The sequence below is a fragment of the Solanum pennellii genome, chromosome 2, assembly GCF_001406875.1.
Source record: "Solanum pennellii chromosome 2, SPENNV200".
Classification (NCBI taxonomy): domain Eukaryota; kingdom Viridiplantae; phylum Streptophyta; class Magnoliopsida; order Solanales; family Solanaceae; genus Solanum; species Solanum pennellii.
Genome location: NC_028638.1, coordinates 43608820 through 43629803, shown reverse-complemented (window position 1 = coordinate 43629803; position 20984 = coordinate 43608820). Strand labels below are relative to the sequence as shown.

At 34.6% G+C, this 20984-nt stretch overlaps 4 protein-coding genes across 5 annotated transcripts; all 4 read right to left on the bottom strand.

The window, feature by feature from the left end:
- Positions 1–584: 584 nt before the first annotated feature.
- LOC107011895 (cytochrome P450 710A11) lies at positions 585–2790 on the bottom strand. The gene has a single exon (XM_015211578.2). The coding sequence runs from the start codon at positions 2302–2304 to the stop codon at positions 799–801; it is 1506 nt and encodes a 501-aa protein (XP_015067064.1). The 5' UTR covers positions 2305–2790; the 3' UTR covers positions 585–798.
- A 1105-nt stretch (positions 2791–3895) lies between these two features.
- LOC114073831 (40S ribosomal protein S14-2) lies at positions 3896–7024 on the bottom strand. Its single transcript, XM_015211022.2, has 6 exons — positions 6867–7024; positions 5949–6068; positions 5818–5863; positions 4523–4608; positions 4291–4420; positions 3896–4183 (listed from the first exon to the last, which is right to left on the bottom strand). The coding sequence occupies exons 1-6, from the start codon at positions 6867–6869 to the stop codon at positions 4116–4118; spliced, it is 453 nt and encodes a 150-aa protein (XP_015066508.1). The 5' UTR covers positions 6870–7024; the 3' UTR covers positions 3896–4115.
- A 318-nt stretch (positions 7025–7342) lies between these two features.
- LOC107011498 (phospho-N-acetylmuramoyl-pentapeptide-transferase homolog) lies at positions 7343–12400 on the bottom strand. 2 transcript variants are annotated; one of them, XM_027914533.1, is made up of 8 exons: positions 11924–12400; positions 11748–11822; positions 10860–11077; positions 10215–10662; positions 10058–10122; positions 9162–9355; positions 8754–8962; positions 7343–7857 (listed from the first exon to the last, which is right to left on the bottom strand). In XM_027914533.1, the coding sequence occupies exons 1-8, from the start codon at positions 12086–12088 to the stop codon at positions 7675–7677; spliced, it is 1557 nt and encodes a 518-aa protein (XP_027770334.1). In that variant the 5' UTR covers positions 12089–12400; the 3' UTR covers positions 7343–7674. The 2 variants fall into 2 exon arrangements, with proteins under 2 accessions (XP_027770334.1, XP_027770335.1); XM_027914534.1 differs by having other exon boundaries at positions 10215–10449; positions 11924–12389.
- Positions 12401–13232: 832 nt separating this feature from the next.
- LOC107011686 (la-related protein 6A) lies at positions 13233–18540 on the bottom strand. The gene is made up of 11 exons (XM_015211274.2): positions 18175–18540; positions 16993–17074; positions 16691–16785; positions 16491–16562; positions 16327–16406; positions 16149–16233; positions 15830–15877; positions 15682–15747; positions 15452–15586; positions 13683–13806; positions 13233–13593 (listed from the first exon to the last, which is right to left on the bottom strand). Exons 1-11 carry the CDS (start codon positions 18382–18384, stop codon positions 13466–13468), a joined length of 1125 nt encoding a protein of 374 aa, XP_015066760.1. The 5' UTR covers positions 18385–18540; the 3' UTR covers positions 13233–13465.
- Between the last annotated feature and the right edge of the window lie 2444 nt (positions 18541–20984).

Below are 20984 nucleotides of genomic sequence, written 5' to 3'. Positions count from 1 at the left end.
GGGGGGGGGGGGGGGGGGATGGTTTAAGGGTTGAACCAAATTTTGGGTTATGAACTAGGAATTAGGGTCGAAGTTAAGAGTTGAATCATATTCTGAAATGAGGTCAGGATTGGACCCCAAATGGGGTTTGGTTAGGAGTCGTGCCACGGTTAAAATTTGAGTTTCGAGTTGAGAAATGTGATCAAAGTCAAGAATTGAATCTTGGATCATAGGATCAAGGTTCTCCGATTGAGTTCAAAGCCAAGCCCCATGTTGGGGCGAGTCGGTGGTCTAGAAAATATAGAATAATTAATTTTTTTGAATTTGAGAAAAATATTTATTTTTAAATTAATCAAATCTGAACAAAATCTGAAAACATCTAATATTTTCCTTTCACACTACCAACACACCTTAGATATTCTCTCAATGTCCAAATTGTACTCAACTTCTAATTAACGGGTCAAAGATGAATTCAAAAAGTCTAAATTTTATCCATTTAAAGATAATTCCCCATACAATCAAATATAAACAAATTGATAAGCCATGAGCTCATGTTGATAACACTATTCATAATATATATATATATGATAAAATAAGTAGTCCAATAATTAAAAGGAATTTATTTTATTAATCTTCCACACAATCCCAAATATTTGCCACTCCATCAATTGCTCCAACAAACATTTTAAAAGAATCTTGATCATTTGATCAAGTTACGTGTATTCACACACTAAAATTTAAAATTTAAAAAAAACAAGGAAAAAAATAGAAAAATAATTAAAATGGGGCCAAATTGATTATTTTTTAAAAAATGGGCAATCATCGTGTGCACCTATGTGCAAGGAAAACTTTGCAATCATCCTTTGGAGCAATGGTTGGAATATACGAGATGTCATCACAGCCGTCCGTTTTGTGTCTCTTGAAATCAATCAGAGCCGTAAACATAGCAATGAAAAGCATCAAGTGGTTAATAGCATACTTCTGGCCGACACACGCATGGGGCCCAGCTCCAAATGCTAGAAAGTTCTTTTTGTAAACCCGCTCCTCTTGTCTCTCCTCCATGAACCGGTCCGGTTCAAATTTCTCCGGTTCAGGAAAACCCTGAAATGATGAATCAAAAACCGACGGGAACACAATTGTTCCTTTTGGGATAACGTAATCTTCGGTTAACCGGAATTCTTCGCCGGCAATATGTGGCACCATTGTCGCCGGAGCTCTGATTCTGATTATCTCACGCGCCACCGCTTCCAGGTACTTCATTTCCCTGAGCATTTCCGCCGTCAGCGGCTGCTCAGATTCTGGCGACCAGAATCTCGCTACCTCCGACCGAACTTTCTCCAGAACTTGTGGGTGAGAATCTAGAAGCACGATTGCCCATAACAAAGCAGAAGTAGAAGCATCTTGAGCAGCAAAGAGGAAGTCGAACAGGAAACCTCCAAGTTCCTTGTTAGTGTACTGAAATGGCTTCTGTAATCCATTGATCTTAGCTTCGTTAATCTCTCTTAAATTTTCCTGCATCCAGAAATCAATCAAGCATGTGGGTTCTTCTTCGTTTTTCATCTTGTTTAAGCTTTGTTCCACACAAACCGAAAGGGTGTCAACTAATCTCCCAACTGCTAATCTAGCATTTCTGAACGCAAAACCCGGTAAATCAACAGGAAGTTTCATCAACCCAACATTGAAGTAATTGTAATCAACATTAAATCTCTTTCTGGATTCTCCATCCAAGTATGGACCAACGAACACAGTCTGAGAAGTATCCAAGTTCATATCCCTGCAAAGTAGACGAAGCGGGATTGGGGTGTTAGGGGATTTGGATGCTTCATCTAACCAGGACTTGAAGTGTTTGATAATAATCCTCTGTTGAATATCAGTGTAAGTTCCAAGAGCTTTAGGGGTAAAATTTGGGGCAATTCGTCGGCGAAGGTCTTTATGTTCTTGCCCAAACATGTAAATCAAGTTATGTTCGCCGAATAGCTTTTTCCCAAAAGGGTGACCGATAAGATGGAAAGCGTCAGGGCGGACATTGGCAAAGACCTTATGGGAGAGGTCAGTTGAGTGGATATAAAGAATGAACTTACCTATGATGTAGTTAACAGAAAAACCATGGCTAGTAGACTTAGCTAGAGCTGATTGAAGGTCCCAGAATTTAGTTGGATTTGTGACTAAGGGAATTACGTTGCCAAGAAAGGGGAATACAAGAGTTGGGCCAGGAAGAAAACGCTTCTTCTTGATGTAAGAGATCTGTTCAAGAAGAAGTAAAAAAGCTATGAAAGAAATGAAATAAGGTATCCATGGAGATAACAAAACCCAAATGGATGCCATGTGATGAAGTACAGTACAATATAGCTCTCTTCTTCTTCTTCTTCTTCTTCCTTAGCCCTCCACCGGAAACTGTTTGATAATATGGATTTGAATGGTGTGGTTAGGGTTTATATAGTAAGATGGAAGAAGGAAGAAGGGTCAATATATGAAGGTTGGATTGGTGGGTCAAACAAGAAAACTGAAATAGGGAAATATAGTGAAAATTGTGCAAGAAGTTGGAAAACGTGGAAGAAGAAAAAACCAAACAGACCAAATCTGAATTATATTAGGCAGAAATTTCAGATTGTACAGTCTCATTTAACCTCTTTACAGGTAGTTTCACTTTTGGAGAAGGAGAAAGTGTTGTATATTCGATATAAGGAAAGCGGAAAAACGAATCGATTGACTATGGGTAAAGCTTTAGTACACACTAGAGTCTAGCAATGTTTATGACATGTAGTTATCGTTTGATCCTGAAATTATTATACCTTATGCTAAACGACTCGTAAGGGAATAGAGAATGATTAGTTAGGGTTGGTGGGGTTAAAATCCAGCTGGTGATACTAGTAGTAGTGGTCCACTGGAGGATTCCAAGACATTTGCAAAGAGACAAAAGCAAATATTATATGGGGAATTTGCTCTCCTCATTTGAATCTCTGTCCCAAAATCATCTTAACCTATTGAACCTTATGGGGACAGTTTGCACACCTCGATTCCATCGGACATTTCATTGCCTTTCACCAATTCAAGTATCGAATAATTCTGTGCTCAACTATAAATTTTCTAAGGTCGGAATCGGATTACTAACAATCTGATGTTAAGGTACGTTTTATTTGTGTACTAGAGTGATAGATATCTATAAAATCTAAAAAGTTGATAATGATTGGTGATATTTTAATACGAGTTGTAATGTAAAATGTTGGAAGAATGTTTACTCATTTTTGGGAGAGTAGGGTAATTTTTGAATGCTATTGCTAGTGGGTTATTGACAAACAACAATATTTAACTTTACCCATCTAATTTTAACATTTTTTAAATAAACGTTTTTGAGTTACTATCCAAATGCCTACTCAAAAATAGCTAAATTTTACGTACATTAGTTCTCCAATGGGTTCTCGTTTAAGGTGTTTTACTTAAATTTGTTTGACTTTGTAAATGATGAGTATTTATAGAACTCGGGTTGAATATCATAAACAGATAAAGCTTATCAAATTTATATTTAGCCTCCTTAACTAAAGGCGTCACACTTGATTTTTAATTGAATCTCAAACATGACATGTGAAAAATAAACTAAAAGTTTGATCGAAAAAGGAGGTTGGCTAAGTTTCTTGGACTATGCAAGGATAGAGAGACAATTTATAGCCCCCCACACTAAAATTTTGGGTTTTCATGCGTACATAATGGAAATTAAGAAATGTGTGTGTAATAGTTGAAGTTCGAATATAAATCAAGTGTTAGGTAGAACAATTAGTTAGCAAAGGAGATGAATTTACAGGTTGTAAATACTTTTTGAAAACAAAAAACACAACAATGGCACCTTATTTCCTTCATCTCCCTTCCCATCTAACAAATATTGCAATCAGCATACCAACGAGACGCAAAAACCATGGAATATTCTCAACCAGCTAACAGAATGATAGTGGGCTAAAATTCATATTTCTCATAATTGTTTCACAAATTTAACCACAAAAAAAGAAGCAAAATTTATAGGCAAAGCCAACATCAGTAGAACTACATAGTAGAGGTGAATAAGATTCAAGTCCATATCAAAAATAACACCTGCAGCATCCTCAACAAGAAACTGCATCTCCTTCTTGACAAGGGAAGCAAGCTTACAGCCTTCGTCCTCTCCTACCACCCTTTCTGCGAGTGCTATCAGTAGGAATTGGAGTCACGTCCTCTGCAAGATAATTTACAAAGTTATGTGATCATCTACAGTGAAGTGTTTCTCACAAGGCTTAACTGACAGATAATTCTCGCTTTCGACACACAATAGCTAATCATTACCTATACGACCAATTTTCATTCCTGAACGAGCAAGAGCCCTGAGAGCAGACTGAGCACCAGGTCCAGGTGTTTTGGTCTTGTTTCCACCAGTGGCTCGAAGCTTGATGTGAAGTGCATTGATGCCAAGCTCCTGTACTCAAAAAGACAAGACCCAAAAGAGTGAGCAGAATGAAACACATTACTCAACTGATGGTCGATGATAATGGAATGAGAACTAAATATAAGCTACAACCTTGCATCTCTGAGAAACATCTTGTGCGGCAAGCATAGCAGCATATGGGGAAGATTCATCCCTATCAGCTTTGACCTTCATTCCACCTATTTAGAAACAGGTGACACCAGAAATCATTACAACTCTTCCCAATAAATAACAAAGACTAGGGTAAAGAGCAGGAATATAGATGAGCTTTGGAATCCTTGAAACATCAACAGAAAATCTAGCAACTTCTCAAGTTGGATAATTGGTGCACCAGTATTGACATTTAGAAAGCAAAAGTTCTTAATGTCCACAAGAAATTTAAATAGGGCTGCAATGACAAAAAGAAAGTAACAGCACAAATTTGATCAAATAGAAATTAACCATATGGTATTGTTTAGAAATGCTATAAAGAATTTGAAGTAGAGCTCAAATGGTTACAATAATAACAGGCTCATAATCCAGAAACTGCTGAAATTCAATAGATAAAAGCCTTGACGTCCTGATACTAGGTAAAAGAATATAAAAGCTAATCACCAAAAATGAGCTTCAGTAGAAGAGAATTGTGGGAATAAACATATCTATATTGAAGATATAAAGGGTGTATACAAGGGAAGAATCAGGATTTAAGTAGCGAAAATTCAGTAGCTAATGAATCAAAGATAACAGACTACTTGACAAAAAGATAAAAAAGAAGTGAGAAGACAAAAACAATTAGGAAAAACAAAAGAACTTGTGATGTTCAACATAACCAGTGATATCTATTCAATTTCCGAACAAAATAAACATAGCACAAGCACTATGGCGCATGATGCTTGAAACCAGCAGTAGAAGCCAAGAACTAACACCAAACCTAGAAATGTCACAAACATCAACCAGAGCATAGTAATCACATTATAGACTATTTTAAATTAAACAATTCTCTGTTAAAATGTGACGGTAATTATAAGTGAAACCAATGCAACCTAACTCCCACTGAAACCCAAAACTTGACTCTGCCATGCCCGGCAAGGATAGCATTAAGGTATACAACATTATCCAGTGCAATCACAATAATAACATGTACTTTCTTTTGTTACATGATTGGATTAAGGTACAAATCAAATAATATAAGGGAAAAAATGGCAAGCTGTCACTCAGATGGCTTTTTTTTTTTGGTCAAAATAGAGCTTACAATTGCATGCCGTAACTCTACATGAATAAAAAAGGCAAGTAAAAGCCAGATTATGTAAAATTTGATCCCTTAATTTATCAGACCCTCAACATATACGCCATGTACCAAGATAATCAAATTTATGTAAGCCTACTCTGTGAAAAGATGTAGTCCTTACCGGTAATACGAACCATTGTTTCCCGTCCAGACAAATCAGTCACGTGCTGCAGTCCAAAAACAAAGTATGTAACTACTTGAGACAACTTACAGAGACAATAAATAATAATGGATACATTGGTTACCACATACAATGAAAGTGTCATTGAATGATGCAAAAATGTGAGCGACACCAAAAACAAGCTCTCCCTCTCTCACAGAAGGACCAAGAGTAACAGTCTCTTCCTTTGGCTCCCTAGTCCTCCTCTTCGACTGCAAGGCCAAGCAATAAACATTACAACAAAATAGATAACGAAAGAAAGCTTAACACTGATCATTCTTTCCTTCACTTATTCCACAAAGCAAAACAACAATTTTCTTTTAAAAAAATAAATCTAACAAAGGGCAGATCCACCATAGAAGCTAACTGTTCAACAGAACACTCTATATCTCTGTCAAAAAAGTTTAACTAAATATGTATAAATAATCAATAAAGAACCCACTAAACCAAAAGGATTTTGGCCTTTAACCATAAACTTAAAATACTGATTAGGCAATCTGACTATGTTACAAGGTTCAATAAGGCTCACTTATAGAGTTATGCATCACTTCTAAACCAACTACAGCTTGTCCAAATTCTTTAGAAGTCATAAGCTTCAACAATTTGGTTTACAGAGCAAAACTTTAATCAACCATTATCTACGGCTAAAATATGATGTAGCCAATTTGTATCATTTTTCAAAGTGAAGTATCCAGATAGTCTACTGAGTTATGTTTCAATTCGACAGATCATTGTTCTAAACTACTGATATCTAAATGTTATAAGCAAGAGATGAAACAATGGGGACCATGTCTTTAAGCAAGATCAAAACAATAACAGAGGATAAACAGATTTTCACTAACTAGGAAAGATATAATCTTTTTTCAGAAATCTAGGAGAATAACTAATCTGAGCATACCCAGATAACTCTATGGATTAAATTGAAGCTATCCTAAAGATAAAGCAGCGAATAATATCAAATTCATCCACAATATTCAAGGAAAACTAGTGTATTCGATAGATTTCATTACCATGGTGTTGTTTTTGTTACTTCTGCTGAAACGGCGATGTTGAATACGGAGGAGATTGAGTTCAGAGAAGGCGATTTGGGTTCAGCTGCAGCTTTATATGTAGCAAGACGGCTTTTAGGGTTTCAGCATCAAACTTAAAAACTAAAATTTTCTAAAACAACCCCCACATGTTTCTGATAATGTTCAATTGAATCATTCTCTTTTTTAAAAAAATCCAAATTGCACCATTACTTCAAAAACTACCCTTTCTGCCTCAAATTATCTTGTCTTATTTTTTTAAAAAAAGAGAATATACGATAACATGTTTAAGATGATAAGATTCTTGATGCGTCAAATACGTATTAATGGTTGTTTGAGTTGAATTTAATCAAATGAATTATAAAATTTTAAAAATAAAACCATAATGAATTTCTGGATACATTTATAAATGTATCAAATATATATATGTCGTAGAATTATATGTTTATTGAAAACAGTCGTAGAAATATCATTACTTTACTCAAGTATAAAATAAGAGAGGGTGCTCTCTATTTGATTCTCGATAATCCTTCTCCTTTATCCGAATTTGAGACAGGCGATACGAAGAAGCCAGTAATAGGGTTATTTTAAGATTCTCAAGTATTTGGATAGCAACTATTCCTAGTTAAGCTACAGAGATGGACCAAAATAACTACATATTTTCTTTTGAAAAGAAAACAAAAAAAAAAAAAAACAGTTTCTTCAATCTGTTCTCTAAGTTTGAACGCAAAAGAGAAAATTTGCAGGAAAGTGACTTAAACTTGTCAACTACGCAGTCCATGAGTTGAGGTTATACTGAAGCAAGTCCCACATATCCAGCAGTCAAGGCCAAAATGCAAGAAAAAACATATGCACCAGCAACAATGACAGGTTCTTTTACTCCACATAATTCAAGGTGGTGATGTAATGGTGCCATTCGAAACAAGCGGTGTCCAGTTCCTAGGAAGTGTTTCGTTGTCTTGAAGAAGGAAACCTGAGACACAGGTAAGTCTGTGTCAGTTGAATCTAGAAAATGTGCAAACATATCGTGGAGATAAATTCGATGCAACATTGTTAGGAAATAGGTGAGGACAATCAAGGCAGAGGTTGTATATGAACTAGACATTAATTTCATTTTCACATATATGTCATGCTTATAGATGCAGCAAAAACTCAACCTCAACACAGGTCCAAGAACAAGGACCATCCCAAGCAACCTTAGCTGAACTTACGAGAGTGGAGAAGGCAGCTTGATTAGTTAATTACATTTACACAGTGAAAGATTCGTAAAGCAGTGAGGAAGCAAATTTGAGTAGAGTGATGCAATCTTCTCAAACTAAGGAAAACACATTTGTTTCTCCTTAATTCCCTCCATAACTATATCTCTGAAGAGAAGTACACATGGACGATCAGGAGAAAGCAAGAGAAGGAAAAACCAATGTAAAAAGCCTAAGTTGCATTGTGAGGTAGGTAGGTTGATAGAGAGAACTGACCACATTATTAGAAGTTCAAACTAAAGATGAAAGGGGCTAAAGAGAGCAATGAATTCCACTCCAAATTCTCAAACACCGACAAGTAGACTATAGAAGCATCTCTATATTGCATAGTTCGAACAAGAAATCCAGAAAAGATTAAGTTACCTACAAAAACATATACAGTGTAATACCATGGGTGGGGGACGACGGTACTCCTACCCCCTAGGGGTAGAAAAATTGTTCCCAAAAGACCCTAGGCTCAAGTAAAGCATACCAAAGCAAAGGATAGAGTTACCAGAATGAGAAAATCTAATATTTTCCTATTTGCAAACAAACTGATAATTATCCAGAATTTTTGAGAAAGAGAGTTATACATGGGTAAAGGATTACACTTACAGAATAGTTAACAAGTTACCTGCAGTATAACTGATAGTGCTTCAAGGACAAAAACACCAGATGAGATGAACAATGGAAAGAACATCCCCGTACATGCAGCCATAGAAGCTAGAGCACCCCCTAAGGCTAAAGCTCCTGTATCACCCATAAATATTGATGCTTTGTACCGGTTGTGCAGAAGAAAACCTGCACAGGCTCCTGCCATAGATGCTCCAAATATGGAAAGCTCTGTTTTGGACACACAAACCCATACTCAGCAAGAATCATGGACATTCAGAAAATGCAAGTTTCAACATACAGCTTCTCTAGGAAATTAAAATGAAATCTTTTTTCATCACAAAAATTTGCATGAACACTATTGGACTAAGTAAGACAACGAAATCAGTACAGTTGAATTGCAATTAACACCAACAGTTCACGCACTGACCAGAACATATAGGAAGCACTGCAATAGCCATTGCAATGAACGCCAATGTGGCTGTTCCTCCAGCCAACCCATCGAGACCGTCAGTAAGATTAATTCCATTAGCCATGGAAGCAAAGCAAAACGAAGTTAAAAAAGGATAGAGTCTTCCAAGGCATATGAGCCCAAGAGGCGCGGGTAGGGGAACCACTGTTTTCCTGCATGCACACAGAAGATATGAACCTTAAGTGATACAGAACCAATTTTTTATGATATACCACATTGGATTTAATAACTAGCTGAGAAAGAACAGATTTCTGTCATTATATACTGCCTACAGGAAGCATGTTTGCATCTTCTGTAGCAGAATATCCAAGTGAGCTCTAAGAGTCAAGCAAGGCTATAGGCTTTGAATTCTTTATTCGTTCTTATTTTTGTATTCTAAAGCCGAACTGTAATTTTTCAGAAGATGTGCAAGAAAGTGATCTATAAAACAGAATGAAGATTAGTGTTGTATCTAAAACATCCAGCATTTGTATATGCTGCTAGGAAGTCATCAAGATCAGTAATTCCTATCATCCTTTTTTTTTTGGTATAGGTCACCCCTGTCATTCTTATATGCCCCCTGAGTTAGTCGCAACCTTAAGTAAGAGAGTTTTAATCCAACTATGGAATGCTACAAAATTCAAAATGCGGCATTGACCAATTAGAAAATTCAGGATACAAATTTGTTAGGACCAAAGGCAAACTAGGGACTAATCCAGTTCATTAAGAAACATCAATTTGAAGGGTGAGAGTACATGAGCTTAAATTTTGAATTTTGTTGATATACTGAATAAGAAAACTAGTTGTCAATTTAAAATAGATTTGTGAGTTACCATCATAAAAAGGTTGATGAAATTAGTTACAAGAATGTATACATGCTGTAGGGTGACGATATGTCCGACGCATACAGCCAAAAGGAGAAAAATGTCCCAGCAGCAACCTGTGTGCCAGAGAGGAGTACCATCAACTCCAGAGAAACAAGAAGCAAAAGTATGATTTGCAAAAAGTACAAAAAAAGGAAAAAAGGCTCACCTCCAACACGATCCGAAATCGAGCAGACAAGCCAACATTATTATTCCTCATACTTATCAAATCATCAAGTAATCCAATTGCTGCAAAAGTTAAAGTTGCTGCAGAAGCTCCAAGAACTTCCAGAGAAGAAAATCCAACAATAATTTCAGCAACAATTACTCCAATTGGAATAAAATACAATCCGCCCATTGTAGCAGTGCCTTTCTTACTAGAGTGCCGAGCAGGCCCCTCCTTCCTGATTACAGAGTGAAGTTTCAAACTACGAAATAATGGGACACAGACATAACCTACACAAGACACTGCCACTGCGGAGATGAGAAAGGGACGCATTAGGTAAAGTGGAGCCAGTGGCAATCTAACAATTTTCCATGCACAGCAATCCACAAGAGACAGAAGCACCGTCGAGAACATTATGAGACCTATGTTGTTTAGAATGCCATATTTTATCCTGCATATATGGGGTTCGAAAGGCACATAGAGAATGGAGAAATTAACAAAAACAACCTCCCCAGAGTAATGCTAAACAGACAATCTTCACTCCTTTAAGTTCATCAGTACAATAATTTAATAGCAGCAAAGTATATGGCACATTGAACAGGTATAAAGATATACAGGTACCAGTTATACTGGTAGAAGTAGATCTACCTTTTTCTCTTGTACGCTCTGCCAAGCATTGTTAGCTGGTGAGTTCTTACAGTGTCGTCAGCAGAATAAAGCTGCTCCTTGGAGGTAGGCAAATCAACATCCGTGATTGGCTGTAGTAAAATATCTCCATCACTGTCTTCACCTTCACTTGATGAGAACCTATATTCGACTGCTCCATTATTATCTCCCCAGTCATGAAACGAAGAGACCCCAACATCCTACATAAGAAAAAAGAAAAAGACATATCACAACAGAACGAACTAGTATTAGGTTTGATCCATAGCAGCAGGGTGAAATCGTTATAGAATATTGTCTCATTTATCCTCATTCTTGTACACCTCTTTCCTGTTGCCTAAACATATTTTTAGCGGACACCTGACAGGTCTCACTTCAATCTGTCTTAGCAATTAGAATCCTGATAATTCCCATCGAAGAAGAACTCCAATTGAGCATTGTTTTGGTGGCTGAATTTTTTGAAAAGGTTTTTCTCGAGGAAAATAGTTTCCTAAGCCAAACTACTTCTCTTGTTGTCATTATCTACTCTGTTCTTCATACTTCATAGCACTTGTCCAACCAACATGAAACAATTTTTTCATTCCTTGCTACTGTTAATCATCCTCACACCTTTCCTCCCTCCACCAACACTATATTTCACTGACGTAATGTATACACAGAAATGACTTTAAAACTTAAATTTTTTAGGTAAAACGTCTTTCATGAAACAAAATTTTCCGATAATGAAATTCTACATCCTACCAAATAGAACAGTAAACTAATAAGTATGTCTAAAATTGGTTTAAAAAATCAGACATTGGTCTATCTTCTCATAGCTTAAATGAAAAAAGCAGCAATACCCAATACGAATAACAAGAGGTAGCGAAGAATTACATCATCCATTGCTCGAACTTGAAGAAGCCTAGGAGGCAAACAGAACCCATAACGCCTAGCACTTGATCTACGGATCTTTACCAAAAACAAAGAAAAAAAATTCAATTTAATCAATAACCCACTTGAAAGGTACGAAAACAATAATAGTATCTTGCAAAGACTATTCACAGTATTACCTTCACAGGAAAATGAGAGCTTAATCGGAGATGATGAAAATTGATCAATAAACGCTGAAATTTCAGATTCAGAGACCCTTTTCGAAATTGAGAAACCCCAAGTCGATAGAAATCAGAATTCAAACCCAAATTTGAACCACAAGATTGAGATCGCATGACTAACATTTTTCAAAGTGTAAAATCAAAAGAATTATCCGATTCACATGAACATCAACTCCATTAAACAAACATATGTATGAAAATTGGTTTGATTTTGTAGAAAGAGAGAAGAATAAAGGAATATACTGAGTTCAAAGAAGAATGGCGAAAGAGGGAAAAAAATAATCCTCCACCTGACTTCGAATTCCACGGAAGAAAACCTTTCTGGAGTGTAGTATGTAACGCTCCATTAAAGCGCGTAAGAAACGAATAAAAAATAGAATGTTTTTTTATTTATTAAAAAAAAAAAATTGAACATTACTAAGAGGCGAAAGTTTAACTAGTAAATCAATTTGATTATAATAATAGAGAAAAAGAGAGAAACGAGAAAAACGATTATACTATAGAAATTCGATCGTTACTATAAATTATAAGTTCAAATAACTAAGGAACGGTGTATATTTTTCTCATGGAATGTTTTTTTCGGTGCTATGTGAAAATAGTTTTTTTTTTCTGGACGGCAAATTATAGATTTTGTTTTTTCATGAAAAATTAGAAGTTATTGATTGTTAATCCTTCTCCCTGTCAATTTTATGTGAAGTGGGACTAGACACGAAATTGTTTATGAAAAATTATGATCCTTAAAAAAGTTATGATATTTTTATGTAAAACTAAATTATATATATAAATATAAGGATGTCAGATTTATAAAACAAATTATCTTAAAAATCATTTCAATAAAACAAACAAAAAATATAAATATCTTTAAATCATTTGAAGCGTCTCCGATACATGTCATTAGTTAGTACTCACCGTGACCTAGACAATTGATTCTGCACAAGTAAAGACAGGTGGTATACTTTGAAATTCAATTTGTTTTAATAGAAAGAAAGAAGATTCGAAAGGTGATTTTTTTGCACTAATTCAATTAAAAAAAATCAATCAATAAAATCGTTTTCTATCATAAATTCTTTACTGTCAAACTCGAACCCGAGATTTCTAGGAGAAAGGAATAAGGATAATCAACCGTCTTCAAACCCATTGGTAAAGACTGAATTTTGAAGGTATTTTTCTACATCATCAGCACAGTAAGGTGTTGTGTTCATCAAAGTAATTTAAATAAATCACCTTACTACATTGCAAATTTAGGAAACACACATCAGACGTTAAATCAACTGGCCAAACAAAAAAAATGGTCTTTAATAACATAATGGCACAATAGTACAATGTTATATACCGCTGTCTCCAGGAACCCACAATTCTATAACACAGGAGTACATTTGATTTGCAAATTCAAAGCACCAACCATTGAAGAAATTCATCATCCAAGCATTTTTCACATAGCAACACAATCCTCAAAACATAAGATTATATTTGCAGTAAAACACATTTAACAAGACATCATTAGCTTGGAGAGGAAGAAAGAGGTCGGCCTCTTCCCATAGCAAATCCTCTGGTTCCATCGGGCATTCTTGGACCAGGAGGAGGTTTTGATGGTTCAACCAAATGAGTGGACGAAGTAGTTCCATGGCCTGGTGATGTTTAAACAAATATATCATTAAATTCAAGAGAATAAGGAGAAGCAAGAGGGAGATTAAGCATAGTGTCGTCGGAAATCTACCATGTCCATTTGTGCCACGCTTGTTTCTCCTTCCACGGCCTCGATTTCTGGTTGGCACCCTGGGCCCATTTTTCTCCTTCTGAGCGTGCTCCCCAATGGTCTCCTTTGATAGATGGTCACCCTCCTGAAATGCAAAAAATACATGTATCAACAATATGCAAGAGATATTGATAATGTACTCCACTAATCCTGAAATTTTGCTTTTATTGATCATTAAGAAACCATGAACTGCGGAGCTTTACTATTGCCATCAGTAAACATAGCAGCTAGACAATTATTTTTCAAGTGGACAACATAAGAAGACAGTTCAAGAATGAGTAAAAAGTTGATTGACTTGACAATTGGCACAAGGGAAAAGAAACTGGACTGACAATCGAGTGATTGGTGGATAATCATACCACGAACTATAAAGACAGGGAGTAAACAACAAGGTACTGTTTGAACTTTCTTGCATAACGATGACTATAATACTCCTTTCCTAATCAAACAAGTTTGAACATCTATCTCTTTGTTCACCTTTTCATACTTTTTTTAAAGAATAAACACCCTAAATCCATTTGGCAGATGTGTCTCGTGTGAAAGAAAACATTTTGGGAGAATACAACTCTTCCCCTCTTGATCCGAATTATCAATAACATATAAAACTTTGCACCTAATATTTCCCCAGACACAGTACTTTCTCAAAATGTGTCTCACACCACCCAGTGTGGTGACTTGATAGACAAGGGGTTTATAAAAGCATTGCAAGTGTTACTTAGACCCACTTTCCTCTGTTCCCCATTATTATTTCCCTCACTCTTTTCCAGCATAAAGGAACTGTGCCCTGAAATTCAGATATCTTTAATGTTCTTTTTTACCTCCCTCTCTTTTTTTAGAAAAAACTTCCCAAGCCATGACCTAAAATTTTCAACTCAATCCAACCCTTTTCCCTCTCTCAAACCTTGATAAGGCTTTGCTGAGGAATTGGAAAAGAACCATAGACGTTGATTGAACCAAAAAATGGAGAGGATAAAGCTTTTTGTTATGTCAGTTGACATTTCCTGCTGGGCTCTTTTTTGGATTTTACAGACTAAGCTTTTGGTCAAGTATTTTGTGAATGAAAAGTGTAAAAAACAAGAAGAGTTAGAGGTGTTAGTGGGATTTTCTACAATGGATGTGAGTGATGTACGAGTAGATGAGATGAAATATGAATTGCCACATTGACGAAAGAGGGAATAGTGAGAAAAGGAGGAAGAAGGGAGTGCACTGGTGGAGTGAGGAGATGATTTTGGGATTCTGTGGTTTCAAGGCGTGATAATGATTGAGGGGGATAGAGTGTTACTGAAATATGCTTCTCGGTGATCTCCCTAAGAATAATCTTTGAGAAGATAAAGGGTGGAGTTATGTTTCATGGGAAGTGTGTCTAAAATGAGGTTGATTCTGCATGTGCCAGTTGCCATGTGTGAAGGTATGGAAAATGATTGAGAATATTTTCTCTTTGGGAGAAAGAAATTTTGAATTCTGTTCCAGCCATAACAGCATACAAGATGGCTCTTTAATTATTTTATCAACTTTCAACAACTTCCTGACTTCCATCCATCAGTTTTCATCAACTTTTTTCTTCTTTTGTTATCCACTTCACCCTATTTCTTAAGGTATGTTAATCAAAACTTGGAAAATATCCATAATAAAGTAGGCATTACTCTTCTGTTTTCTAGCCACTAAAGCGAATATACTAAACAACTATATTTAGACATAAATCTAAAGATTGCAAAGTAATAATGATTAACCTCTTCGTCTTGTGAATCAACACGATGCTCACTTGAAATGTTTTCCTCATTAACTGCCGGATCAGATGCTTGGATATTGTTATTCCTATCAGAATCTGGATCTCTCCAACCTTTCTTGCTTTGGCCAGGCTTGTTCTGAAGAGTTAATTTAACATGTTATACAAGCATACACCAATGACAATATTATTCGATGATTACGGAAAGGAAGATAAGGAGACAAAACAAATTACTATTTTCTTGAGAAGCTTGACTCGCAAGCCAAATCTCCAATCCTGTTCATCATTCAAAATGGTCACCTGAAAAGACACCAACAAAATGAACATCAGACTTTATGAAATGACACAGCCAAAATGAATAGGAACCTGTATTAACACTCACAGCTTTTTCAGCAGCTTCCACTGTGTTATATTCCACGAGAGCATGCAACTACAATAAGAAAAAAAAAAAGAAGAAATAACCAAAGCATACATGAAGAAATAATATAATTCAACCACTTCAAAATTTCTCATATGCTCTTCAATGTGGTTAGATGCAAACTAAACAGCATGGCCAGTCAGATGCCAAAAGTGATGATACTTCTCATGAACAACTAGGAAAACCAAAATTCTAAATGTAAGTAAACAGTTCTGAGACCCATCCCATGCATCACACTAGTCAGGTCTACAGATGCTCTGATGTAGAAGCTGTAATTACATACCTTACCACTGAGCAGCTTCTCTGCAGTTGTGCATTTTCTGGGATCTCTTTCAGTGTGTGGATCACGAATGGTAATATGCTTCACACTAGAAGTTCAAAATAATTCAAGACCATTGTATCTAGGAACATATAATGATCAAAAAGAAAACAGTGTAAGAAAAAAGAAAAAGGCAACATACTTTCCAGCCTGGCCAAATATGCTCCGAAGGTTGTTCACTGAATGATCCTCAGGTAAATTTTCCACCAATACAGTACAAACCTAGAACATGGTAAGTAGAAGAATAAATCCATCCAAACTTTAGTTTAGATTATACTCATCGAGTTCCAGTAGAAGTAGCAATACCTTAGGATCTTTAATCTCACTTAATGGAAGAGGATGAAGTCGCTTCACCTTTCTCCCATCACGGCTTACAACCTCCAGAATAAGAAAAAAAGAACAAAGAGAATGAAAGAAATAACCTAGGAATATTTGCATAAATACGAAGAAGTTAAAAGGAGTATAAATCAATATTCTTTATAATCAACAAGAAGAATTGGACTTACAAGCAGAGAAGATTCCCTCAGTGCAGCTGCTATTATTGATGTCTCCTTCGTAAGCTTCTTCACTTTTCTGAAAGAGGCAATTACTTTCACAGGGACTGCAAGATAGAGCACACAGTTGAGATTTTAAGATATAAAGAAGGTAGTGGAGTGCATATGTATAGGGGAGATACTAGAGGATACAAAACATATAGCCCCCCCGAAACAGTTACTAAAAGAAGTGAAAACAGAGAGGGAGTAGGAAAAATATATAAGGCCAGTACGAGAACCTTCCTCGTCATAAACAAATAAGCTCCAACACTTACCAAATCCTTCCTTGTCTCTGGTCACATACTTCAACAGAAACTTGTCAGTAGGCAAATTTTCATCGCTGAAGTAATACTCAACCTGCAAGAGGCAAAATTTCCTTTAAATTTGAGAACTGGAGAGTGGTCAGAAGCAAAAACTGCCACGTAGTAAAAATTATCTGGTACAGACTTTATTACTAATATCTAGCCATATATATGGGTAAGGTTTGTGTATACCCAATCCTCCCCATACTCCACTTGTGGGATCTCACTGGTATGTAGTTGTATTTAGACACTAAAACAGATCAACAAAGCTATAGATACCAAGGACTAGTAAAAGGCTAGAGTTATCGAAGGTAAATGCTAATACCTGAAGGTTGTATAAAGCAAACGTTATGGTAAGAGAATACCAATGTATGTATGTAAGAAACAAATGCTCATTAACCAAGTCTGTACAACTTCACTTAAGGAAAGGTTTCTGAAATACAAGAGTGAAATCATGCATTTGCCATCCATTCTGATAGATGCAGAAAATCTTTGACAGGTACCACATAGAAGTCCAGAAAACATCAAGAAGTTCCTTTAAAAGTTTCAGCAACATGTTGCAACTACAATAAATGTATAGACCTACAATATCTCAAACAAGTTCAGAAAAATTAAATCTTTTTCTCAAGTACTATTCATATAATTAAGAACCACAGGAAGAACTTGATAGGGACATCCAATGATAAAGAAATAAAATCAAAATCAGATTTTGTTTACTACAATCAAATGAGGAAGTCTCAGAACATATGAAACAATTCCCATTTATACCTCCACCTCTTCTACCATGTATAAGAAACATTTCTAACTTTTAAATAATAATCAGCTAATCCAGTAACCCTAACTTACCAAAAACTACAGAGCAACAATAAAAATCTGCAACCAATCAATCCAATTGAAAATTTTCACTTAAACAAATTTCTGTGCAACCCACTTGTGGGATTACTCTAGGTATGTTGTTCTTGTATATCTACAATTAACCAAATTTCTTAACACCCATCCAATCCAATTGCACAGAATCATCTAACTCACTCAAGAACTTCGACTTTTTAACCTATAACCCTAAAATTCAAAAATTCACCCAAGAATGAAAAACCCCATTACGTAAATTGATGAAATAAACCAAACCCATAAGAAAAAACAAATTAAAAAACGAACCTGCTTAACGATCTTGCTACGAAGATCATCGGTGAGTACAGTGGCGGTGACTTGGGCATGGAGTTGATCAGACGGCTCAGAAAGATCGTTAATAAAGTGAGACTCCGGCGATCCAACAGGTGAAAAATCTGGATGATCATCATCATCATGGGGAGGAAATGAAGCGGTCTGAGAAGGTATAGGGAGTACTCCTCCACCGTCTGCTTCCATTTTTATTGTTTTAAGGAGAGGGAGGAGAGAAGATATGGAAAACTGAAAGGTCAAAGAAAAAAAATCACCATTTTTTTCCCTTCTTCTTCCTCCTTATTCTTCTTCTTCTTCTTCGCTTGATCTCTCGAAAATGTTTTACGGTAAATAGGCAAGTATATATAGGGAAGATCAATAGAGATGAGAGGTTTTTTTAAGTAAAAAATAATAAAAATAATAATTAATAATATTTAGTCTATTTTAGTCAATTTAGTCCAGCTTTCAATTATACTACTATAGAAAAAGAAACTATATTATTTATGATGATTTTTTGAAATAATTATTAGTAATTTAAAAACATATAATTTGATTAATTTTTTCCTACTAATGTACTACACAATATTATATGGAATTTGATTTATTAGAGGTGTACTCTTGCAAGCACTAAGTTATTATAATAGCAATGTAATACTACTTGGTTGGTATTTTGATATCTTAAAAGAAAAATCATAATTAGAAATGCAATTAATCGGTGTGATTTTTGTCATTTACATAACTAATATTCTATATTAGTCATCTATATTATAGAAAATAATAATTCAAAAAATTAATTCTTAATTTATAAAATTAAAATAAAATTAATTATTTTTTTCCTTATTTAAACCATACAATTAATCTTTTTAAACCGTAAACAAATTGTAGCATTTCAAAACAACTTATCGAGAAAATTAGTAAAACTGTTAGGGGTAGTTTGTTAAGGAGTATTAGGATATATAATTCAAGTATTATGTGTGATATTATTTAGTATTATATTTTGTAGGAATTAGGGTTTAGTATTATCAATTAGTTATACACATTTGGTATTACGGGATGTATAAGTAAATACCTTCCATTTGGTGGTATTAGTTCTAATATCATGGACTAATCTATGTAAAGACAAAAATATCCTTCAAATTCTTTTAATCATTTTGTTTGTTTTTTTATTTTATATTTTATTTTATACTAATAAATTTATTCAAATAATACAAAATTTATTATTTAGATATAATTTTTTGTTTCTAAAATACTCCTAATGTTGATGAATGAATTTAAGAACAATTCATGAGTTAAATATTGTCTCTTAACGAAAGTCTATTAAACATTACACAAGTAGTCAAAAACAAGAGCATAAACATCTCGTTTATATAAGTAGTTTAATTTGTTTTGCTATATTTATTTATTTTATTTTATGATAAAGAGTATTTTTTAATTTATTCATAAGTTCAATAATTTTTCGATATAAATTATTATAGTTGTGTGACCTTTTGAGATATTAACTCCAATTTATTAAGATAACAATTATTTACTCTCAAATAATCTAAGTGAAAAAATAGTGAACATGATAATAAGAATTTTATTCTTCTAACTAGTTAAAAATACGAATCTCTACATTACTAATATCAACATTACTAATTCTTGTATTATTGATCTTTCTACCAAACGACATCTTAGTCTTATTTATGAACTTTTTACCCGTCAACAACACCCTTAACATCCCCCCTTAAAAAAAAACTAAAATAATTGTTTTTACAAAATATTTTAAATTTTAAAATTTTTATACAAAATTGTGTTTAAACAATATTTCAAATTTAAAATTTTCAGTGTATACACCATCCCTACCCCTACCCCAGAGCCATCTCCAACCGCCAATTAAACATGAAAAAAAAAATTAGAAATTCACTTATTTTCCAAAAAATATATAGAAAATATTTTTCTCCGTCACAAACACACTCATACACTAAAGTAAAAGAGATTACAACCGATTAATTTAAATTTATCAGTACTAATTAGGTAAAAAGATTGCATACGACTTCGGTGCATGACTATCGTACTGATAATGAGGTACGTTCCACATAATCACAATTCTCTCGGTAAAAAATAAACCCACATACACTTGGAGAAGCAGCATGATTTCACAGTTCGAAATCATGACCTATATGTTAGGATATACTATTAACCATGCGTTTTGATATAGTATTAATATTGAACAATTGTTTATTTATTTATTCAATTCAATAAAGTGTTACATTAAATAGATCAATTGTCATATATGTGTCCTTAACTTATATAGTAGATGATTTGGTGTATAGAGTTTAAGCTTATACACAGAAGATTAAATCATCAGTTCTTATAAGTTAAAATTTATAGTTCACAATCATAGATGGAAATTTGGACAAAATCATCAGAAAGATTGTAGCACGAGATTAAATGTAATTTATCTTGATTATGAGAATGGCATAGTTCTAACTTCTCGTGCTAGTGCATTTGGTATGTATTGAACGGGACCAAGCAGAGATAGTTGTTTTAGACTGACTGATAAAAACATATTCTCTAAACTATTAAATGTACTTATATTCTTAATCTTGATATAACGATTATGATCTGTATATATTATTTATCATTTTGATTTATTAAAAGGTGAGATTCTGAGATGGGTCAATATGCCTGGTAAATTGGATGATAATAATATATATTGGTGAAATAATTAGTTAGTTGATGGAATCCATGTCTCAGTATAGAGATTGATGATACACCTTTTATGAGAAGCTTGTAAGTTTTCATGTGTAAACCCGGCCGGTAGATTT

Excerpts from the sequence above, each read along its gene's own strand:
- LOC107011895 (XM_015211578.2), bottom strand. The coding sequence starts at position 2,304 with ATGGCATCCATTTGGGTTTTGTTATCTCCATGGATACCTTATTTCATT.
- LOC107011686 (XM_015211274.2), bottom strand. The coding sequence starts at position 18,384 with ATGGAAGCAGACGGTGGAGGAGTACTCCCTATACCTTCTCAGACCGCT. Across the intron at positions 16,407-16,490 it reads GTGAGATTAAAGATCCTAAG|GTTTGTACTGTATTGGTGGA; the intron begins GTATTGCTACTT and ends ACCATGTTCTAG. Across the intron at positions 13,807-15,451 it reads TTGATTCACAAGACGAAGAG|GAGGGTGACCATCTATCAAA; the intron begins GTTAATCATTAT and ends TTTGCATTTCAG.
- LOC114073831 (XM_015211022.2), bottom strand. Across the intron at positions 4,609-5,817 it reads AACAATGGTTCGTATTACCG|GTGGAATGAAGGTCAAAGCT; the intron begins GTAAGGACTACA and ends GTTTCTAAATAG. Across the intron at positions 4,421-4,522 it reads ATGTTTCTCAGAGATGCAAG|GAGCTTGGCATCAATGCACT; the intron begins GTTGTAGCTTAT and ends TTTTGAGTACAG.
- LOC107011498 (XM_027914533.1), bottom strand. The coding sequence starts at position 12,088 with ATGTTAGTCATGCGATCTCAATCTTGTGGTTCAAATTTGGGTTTGAAT. Across the intron at positions 10,123-10,214 it reads GATTTCGGATCGTGTTGGAG|GTTGCTGCTGGGACATTTTT; the intron begins GTGAGCCTTTTT and ends TCTGGCACACAG. Across the intron at positions 8,963-9,161 it reads AGTGCTTCCTATATGTTCTG|AGCTTTCCATATTTGGAGCA; the intron begins GTCAGTGCGTGA and ends TGTCCAAAACAG.